General features: G+C 42.2%; 1 protein-coding gene across 2 annotated transcripts in view; it reads left to right on the top strand.

The window, feature by feature from the left end:
• PTBP1 (polypyrimidine tract binding protein 1) overlaps window positions 1-3,520 on the top strand; it is a 44,697-nt gene extending 41,177 nt beyond the window's left edge. For both annotated transcript variants that reach the window (XM_067558956.1, XM_067558964.1), the window contains one exon: window positions 340-3,520. In XM_067558956.1, the coding sequence (XP_067415057.1) occupies window positions 340-472 (133 nt within the window). In that variant the 3' untranslated portion in view covers window positions 473-3,520. The remainder of the gene's footprint in view (window positions 1-339) is intronic.
• Window positions 3,521-8,212: the final 4,692 nt, after the last annotated feature.

An 8,212-nucleotide genomic window follows, 5' to 3' on the forward strand; every position in this document is an offset into this window, starting at 1 on the left:
GAAATTTAGCCTAGCTGGATTATTGGCTGCATGGAACTGTCATTACTTGACATCTCTAGGCTAGGAAATGGGGGCAGGCTCCATGGTAATAAGTGCGTATAGAGTGCTCGAGATGAAATTTAGTTTGACTGGGTTGATGGCTTGGATGCATGTTTTCATCATAGAGACTAGCTCAGTCCTGTGAGAGGAAAGGAATAAACCTTTTGCATGAGCGGTTTTGCCAGCTGGGATGTTAGTTTGGCCTTCAGCATCAGACAAGAAAATGTACCTTGAGTCAGTGAGAGTGGGACTGTGCAGACCATGGTACAAACATGACCTAAAACTGACTTGTCTTGGCAGGAAGGACCGTAAGATGGCTTTGATCCAGATGGGCTCTGTGGAAGAAGCCATTCAATCACTCATTGACCTCCATAATCATGACCTTGGTGAGAATCACCACCTGCGTGTGTCCTTCTCAAAGTCCACCATTTAAAGCTTTGGGGAAGGCCTGAGACCGAATGGACCTGACTAAAACCTCATGGGTTCAGCCTTGACCTTAAAGGGCTGAATGCTAGGAGACAACTTCCATCATTCCAGAAAAAAAGCCACTTTAAAAATGCAGCTGAAGTGACCTTAAAGACCAGAGATTTTATTTTTTTAAAGAGAAATCAGTTTACCGGTTTTTAAAAAAATTAAATCTAATTCATATTGCTAACCTTGCGGTGATGGGATATAACAATCTTGATGGCTGTTCAAACAAAAAAAATCACAAGTTAAAGTTTACACTTTGGAAACTGCTCTGGGAATTCCCCCTCCCCCCCCAAAAAAACAAACAAAAACAAAAAACTGATCCTAACAAGCTTATCAGGTTTCACATGGATGCCTTTTTTATTTTCTTTACCCATGCAAGCCTTGAAAGACCCAAAAACCACTGTGTAAATTCACATTAGCGCCTTTGAGTCAGGATGCTGCAAAGGGCACGGTGTGCTGGAGATCCCAACCCACCCAGTGCAGAAGGTTTTAGGGTAATGTTTTCTAAGCTGTGCATCTGCTATCCTGTGCCTTAAATTCTTTTTATTGGGGGAAAACCATCTCCTGAACTGTAAGGATCAGATTGGGAAAGTTGAGAATGAGTGAGTTCTGGAGGGCAAGAAAAGCTGGCAGAGTGGATAAAGAAAATATTGGGCTTTAACTCCTTAGGCAATTGAGTGTCCAACTGTCCATGAAATGTGTCATAGTCTGCATAGTATCATGTATCTTCTTGCCACTTTTCTAGTCCACATGTGGTTTTATCTCCATCTGTATATTCTTCTAGGTGGGAGTTAATTAAAATGCTTGGTTTATTACATTCAAACTAAGCAGAAAGGTCTGCGTGGGGAAACATTCCTATGATCCCATTATATTCCAATGTCTAAGTTGACAGGCTCCCTCTTCACAAGAGCCTTGATCAAGCTATGTAAATTAACCACTGTTGGACACTTGTGAAGAAAACAAATCAGCATGAGCTTGTCTGAATTGTACATATATCTAAACACTTGACTAGGATTTGAAGAATTATTGGATATCCCATGTTTAGAAAGGTGTTCATCTGAGTCACCTTCATGCCCCATATTTGACAATTAACAAGACCAGCGTAGCTCCGCCATCGTTCTTGTAGCATGTCTTCAGCATTTGAGCTTTTGTTTTAATCCTTGTATTATACTTTTTGATGCAGTTGCTGTCATCTGTGCCTAGCAATATTTCCAGTTGACCAAATATTCTAATCTCTTTATATGCAAAAGAAATAGTTTAAGTAACTTTTTTATAGAACGATAAGATGGTATAAACGTAATCTAAATTTACTCCTTTTGTTGGTATTACCCTTGTATACTGTACTTATTTTATTATTTTTTTGTAATTGAAACTATAGAGCAGGAATTTAGTTTCAGGCTGAGGTCATGACTGAGGATGAGTAATGTAACGAAACCAATAAAATGTTAGGCTAAGCAGAGCTTTTTTAAAAAGCAAAAGATGTTTAAAGTAGTAAATACCAGTGATTTTTGAACTCGATTGAGTAAATGGACCCAGGCTAAAATTTTTACTTTTTTTTTTTTTTTAACCTATAAGCCCAGATCATTTTAAGTTATGGGAAGGGAATTTATTAAAAGTAGAATGTAGCAAGTTGGTTTTTTTTTCCCCAATGCAAAAACCGCTGCTAAACTGAAACATCATTCCTCTGGCTTACAACTTTCCCATGCCATTCTGCCTTCTATTTTGTATAATCCGATGTTGCCTTACATTTCCCTTTAACCTGCAACCTGTTTGGATGCAAAAATAACAAGAATCTTATACTTTTTCAGGGTTTTTCTGCAAATAGTGGACCAAAGTTTGTTTTTTAATTGACTCTCTTTGTGTTGCAAGTTATGATTTCCTTACCTAGCATGGAAGATTCTGACTTGCCTGGCACTGAGGGGTTGGAAAAGTCTTAACTTTCTTAGTTCCTCTGAGCTCTTGTGGTTGTGAACTATGCTGGATAAGTGTGTGATGTCTGAGTGAGGGTTCAGCTTGGGTTGCTGAAATGAGCTTGGTAGTGCTGGCCTGCCTTATCTCCATCTTCCCCTTGCTTGTGGCTGAAAGGAGTTAGAAGCCATGTTAAATTAAACAATAGCGTTACGCTCCGTTTCGAGCTGTAAAGAGACTCAGCTGAGAAGTAGATGCTGGCTCCAATTACCACAGATCCGTATAAGCTTGTTACAGAAAAGTCTCGTGATCGCCTTATCTGAAAAGCTCCAGATTTCCTTGGCCAGCATCTTACACTCAGTAGGGCAAATTAATAGTCATTCTAGTAATTGCTGTCAACCAGAGTTAATTTGCTTCATCTCCCTCTCCGTAAATCAATTCCCCTTGTAGCCAGGGGACACTGGCTATTGAATGTGTACCCTTGGATAAGTCACAGGCAGCATTTTACCTTGACGAGAGATCCATGCGCAACCCAAGTGAAGCAGCTGCAGTTTAATTTTTAAATGCATTCAATCAACCTCACCCAAGAAACTGGGAAGAGGCTTATTGGAATGAAACCTGTTTGCTGGCCGCTAACAGTGATTGGGTCAGCAAACAGACTATATATTTTGTAAGATGCAAGCAAATGAATTGAAGTAACCCCAGAATCCAGACATCTGTGGGTTTATCCTTTGGATCCCTATGTTTGCATGTAAAGAATGAGTAACAAAAGGGTGTAAATATTTATAATTTTTTTATACCTGTTGTAAGACATGAGGGGGCAGCAAAACCCAGTTTTTTATGGTGAACAGATGTATTGTATATTTTGATAACAGCTATTACAGGTTCAGTATTGTGGGAGGGTGACCACACAACATCAAAATTCCATTGCCTCTTTCAAAGAATGTTTGTAATGCAAAAAGAATTGAAATTAAAACTATTTTATAACAAACTTTGTACCTTTCTGTAGATCTATTATTTACTGTTCAGATTGTAGAAAGCAGTTATTGGCCAGTCTGTACTTGTGCTTTCAATAAATTTCTTCTGTATTCTTTGCTTCTGATTTTCCTATCTTTTTATTGTGCTTTTGTTTTTGCTTCTGGTTTTTCTTTCTAATGTAATTTCAGCTGCCTCATTTTATATGACTTTTGACTTTCACATACCTCTGGGCTGGTGGAGTGTTTACATTAGCATCTTTGACTACACTGCATAAAAGATGCTAATGAGAGACAGATTAAGTACCAGAAAGGGCAAATATAGCACATTTTAATAATCCACTCCAAACTCTTCACACTCCAGTCCTTCCATGTTTGAATGGGTGAAGTTCAGAGGTATGAGGTTAAAGTGTCCTTAACTGATGCTCTGCCTTTGTCACATTCCAACGCTTTTTACTTCATGTTCCTAAACTTTCCATATACTCTAGCTAATATCCATGGAATAACCTAACCTTCAAGTTAAGTGTAATATCCTCTGCAGTATTCTGCACTAGAGATGTCTGTAAACGTTTTGGTTAGCTCGGTATCAAAGTAGTGAGTGATCGATCCTTGGCCCATGTTCTAGTCTCTAACCAGGTGAGACTTCTGTTCAGTCACACTAATATAGCACCTCCCAGAGATAATATGAGATGCTCTTAGTTGTTGCATGAGATTTCAGCATGCACCTGCACAGACAGATACTCTGGACCAATGATTATGACAATGACAGACAAGAATTTGTTTCTTGAGCAACTCTGAATTAACAGTTCTGGCTTCCTAAAGGTAAACATTAACCGACTGTCATCTGGAGGTTTAAGGATATATAAAGTGTAAATACCAATGAGAGAGAAATAATGTTTCAGGTATAACTAGGTGGGGCTCTCCTCATTTTCATCCCATTAAAAATATCTGCTAATGGATTTCCCAAGGGAAATGGGGGGGAATCTAGATACTTAAAACTAGACTGTACTAAAAAAAGTTGTCTTGCTATATCATGGGCAAAACAGGTATCCTCTCATTTCTGTGATAGTGTGAAAGGGTGGCTGCTCAGTTAATACATCTCTCCTAAGTTCTTGGACAATATACTTTCATCCCTGGACTCAAAGAACAAAGTGACTGAGAAATACTTGAGACAAACAGGCTTTGCATCATTTTATTCAAGTGGGTTTAAAGCTGTAAACAACCCGGTGTTGCTCATAATGGGAAGGAAATCTTGGTGCTGAGTGCTGGGGTGGATTGATGTGCACTGGGCCCTAGCAATTGATGACTGAAAACAGTTACATTTGACTAGATATTCTCCAGGGGCGGTAAGGCTGGTAGAAGATAACTTCATTGAACTGGGTTCAAAATGTGAGTATTATGGGTCTCTGCTGTTTTTTAAACCCCTTTTCTTGTGGTTTAATGCCCATTCGCATTACTCCTCCTGTGCATCTGTTGTGTAGATGGATCACTTAAGACCAGCCTGACCAGGGTTGCCACGCTGACATTTTTCAGGAGCTTTAGACTTCTAATAGAGGGAAAAGTTTTTTTTTTCTAAGGTGTCATGGGATTTGCAGAATCCTTTACACCCACCTGTGCTCAGGCTGAAGTGAAAATGTCACGCAAGCCACAAGCAGCATCACCCCCAAGAATCAATGAGCTAATCCCTATTCATGGAGGTACCGTGCAAGAGACGTTCCTTTGGATGAGGGGTCTACAAGGGTTGTAGCCCAGTGCCAAAGGTCAAAGATTTAGTTATTAAAATGGATAGTTTTGTCTGACTAAGCAGAGTCGATCCTTCGTCCTTGCCATCAAGTTTCCAGATGATGAAACCTCTGTCTCCATTCATTACTGTAAAGAAGTCCATTACAACCTGACCGCTGTCGAGGAGGAAAGAGTGCTCCTGAATAGCAAATGCAGCACAGCTACTGTGCACAGGTCATTCCCATTTTATTCTGATCCCTTAAGTAAAATGTGGTTGTAGTATGAAGGCAACAGCTTGGCCCTCTGATTGCACCTGTGCTGCGGCAGGCAGGCACCGATAAAGTATTGCTATACAGCCCTAAGGGGTCTTGCTGTGGCTTGAAAAGTTTCTTTCCCATTTTATTTCGGCTTCCTTCCCATTAGAGAAGTTGGTCGGTATTGCTGGAGGGCTCTTCTGTGCAATAATAATCCCACCAGTCAGACTGTCCGATGTCGTGTGGGTCTGAGGCCTCCTTTGTGAGGGCATCCCCCCTTCAGAAAAGATGCCTGAAAGGGAAGTATTCAGCTTCCTCACTGCCTAGGAGGGGAGGAATCGGCTTATCCTGCATTCCTGGCCCTCTGGGCATTGGACAGTAATGAATTGCTAATTATCAGCTGTCTGATGCAGTAATTATGTGCTCCCACTCCAGGCGAAGCAAATATTGATTGAAGGGACAGGCAGGAGCATACAATCAGGACCTGATCTCCATGGAAACTGCTGCGGCTGTCAGAATGTGTGGATCCAGTGGGAGTGACTCCCACCAGCTGTATCCTCCCATCCCCACATACACACACTTCCTGTCTCTCCCTGTACATGCAGCTAAGTGGCCTGGCTCATTGCCATGGAAACTCCTTGGCGGGGCTCAGCGCATGCACAACTTCACAATGCAGAGAGCTGGGCAAGGAGGGTTCTTTGCACATTTAAAGAGCCATTTGCTGATGTTTCTCTAGCTTGTAGCTGTTACCCGGCACCACCTTGCGCGGTGTTCTCTCCAAACTTAGCTTGCTGAGGCATCCAGACCTGTGGGAGGGGTGGGTGTGAAGGCACAGAGGACAAAGCATTAACTTGAGAACAGATGTGCATTCTGGCCTGTGCATAAATCCAAGTATGTATAGGATGGAAGATTCTATTCCAGGTTCGTTTCTAAGCCTTAGAATTAGCTATTTTTCCTATTCATATGCTCTTAATTGGACCACATTCCTTCTGTACTATGGGCTATAAGCCCCCTAGCACTTTCTCGCGACTTCTTAGATGGCTGAGTGTCTAGTACTAAGACTGCTGCAACTGCCAGGTGAGACTCCAAAACAAATATGCTGCCCAGGTGAAGTAGATTAGAGGACTCGGGCTGTGTGCAATGAGGGAAAGTGTGCAGGAGAGTTGACATGTTAGGTTTGTGCTACAGCTTTGCTCTAACCAGGTGCACAATTCAAAAGGTGCAGTCTACTCTCTCCTTCTTGCAGTCTGATTAGAATTCCACAATCAAGCACTGGTGTGAAAAACTACACTTCCCAAAGCATCCAGTAAGGGATCTATGCTAACTTCATCCAACCAACAAGGTTGTAAGTACTGTCCTCTAATCCTCAGAGCAGGTTTGTGTGACCCAAAGTTTGAAACACATTTGCAGCTGTTCTACATTGCTGACACCAGTGGAGTTGAACCGATGCTTGCAAAGACAATTTTCCCTTGGGTAGTCAGGCCTTGCTTGTTGAAATTCTGAGGATGGAAAAGTGCTCTGTATCACTATCCTAATACGCCACTAGCGTGTAAGGATGTGGTGGCTCCAAGGCTGCTGCTACTGCAGCCTCTGACAAGATTTCTTCCCACCCACATCTATGGTAGACTGGGATATTGACAAAAGAATAAACCTGTCTGCCTCAATAACTTTCAAGAAGCACTGAGCTATGTCTTCAGAAGCAGTTAACTGCAGCTGTGCCTAAAGCCCTGCTGTCCGGCTTACAAGCCCCTTGACCCAGGAATGAGTGTGCTTCTCAGCAGGTTCTCTGCAGCTCGCAAAACTCCAGAGCACCAGTGAGGAGAAACTTAAGCACTTTGAGGGAAAGTGTAACCTTTTCTTCCTGCCGTAGCGCCCCAGGGGGACTTGGCGAGGCCTGAGAAGCACCCTGTTCTGAGGTTACATTTCATCCTTCTAAGAGATCCACAAGGTGACTTCTATACATTTAGAAATGAGAGAAGTGTGGAAGTGACACTGGATTGTGTCAATTACTGTTCATCCTACAATCTTCCACATCTGCCTTTCCTGCTCTCCTGCCACAAGCTCCTTACCTGTCATGGGTCCAGCCTTTGATTTGATTAGACAATGCTACACTAGCAACAAAGCCATGGCAGCACGGGCTCCAGTACATGCCCTGCGTTGTGGACAGAGTCGAACAGGTGCAGATAACTGCTATTGTTAATGCTAGCCAGATAAAAGCTATTTTGGGTGTGTATACGCTTCAGTCAGACCTCGGCTTGCAGTGTAGACCTACCCTCTGGATACGTACAGCTCCTAGCACAGCAGGGCCCTGATTTCAGCTGGATGCTGCCATAACACAAATACAAGCCCAAGAGAGACATATCTTCCCTTTCTAGTACAGACAGGGCCCTTTTTCTTTTCAAGTGCCAACAAGCAAAAACAAGCTGAAACTTCGTGATGGAGTTTGTCTATATTAGAAATGCAATCTCTTGAAAATCAATCCACTTTCACCAGAAGAACCCCCTTAACATAAGCAGCCGTCAATGAGTTTATACCTTGCTTCATGAGGGCAGCAAAATTAATGCATCTTCCTGGTTTAAACTAAAGCAGCGTCAGTGAGATTTAAAGTGGTTGAAGCACATCTGCGCCAGGGGGTTGCAAACATGTTATTTTTCTGGTGTAGACCACCCACTACCTACCTGGAAGGTAGCCCAGATAATCCGGGCTCTATTGCTGCCGAGCGTTTCATTTTGGTTAGAACATGATTTAGTGACACTGAGCTGGATTTTCCATTGTCCTACAGCGTGTGGTTATTTCACAGCCAGCCTGAGGTGTGGGTGTAAATGCTACCGTTCTGTGATGGGT

Source organism: Emydura macquarii, unplaced genomic scaffold (assembly GCF_026122565.2).
Source record: "Emydura macquarii macquarii isolate MOO-44397 ecotype Brisbane River unplaced genomic scaffold, CSIRO-AGI_Emac_v2 contig_306, whole genome shotgun sequence".
Taxonomy (NCBI): Eukaryota; Metazoa; Chordata; order Testudines; family Chelidae; genus Emydura; species Emydura macquarii.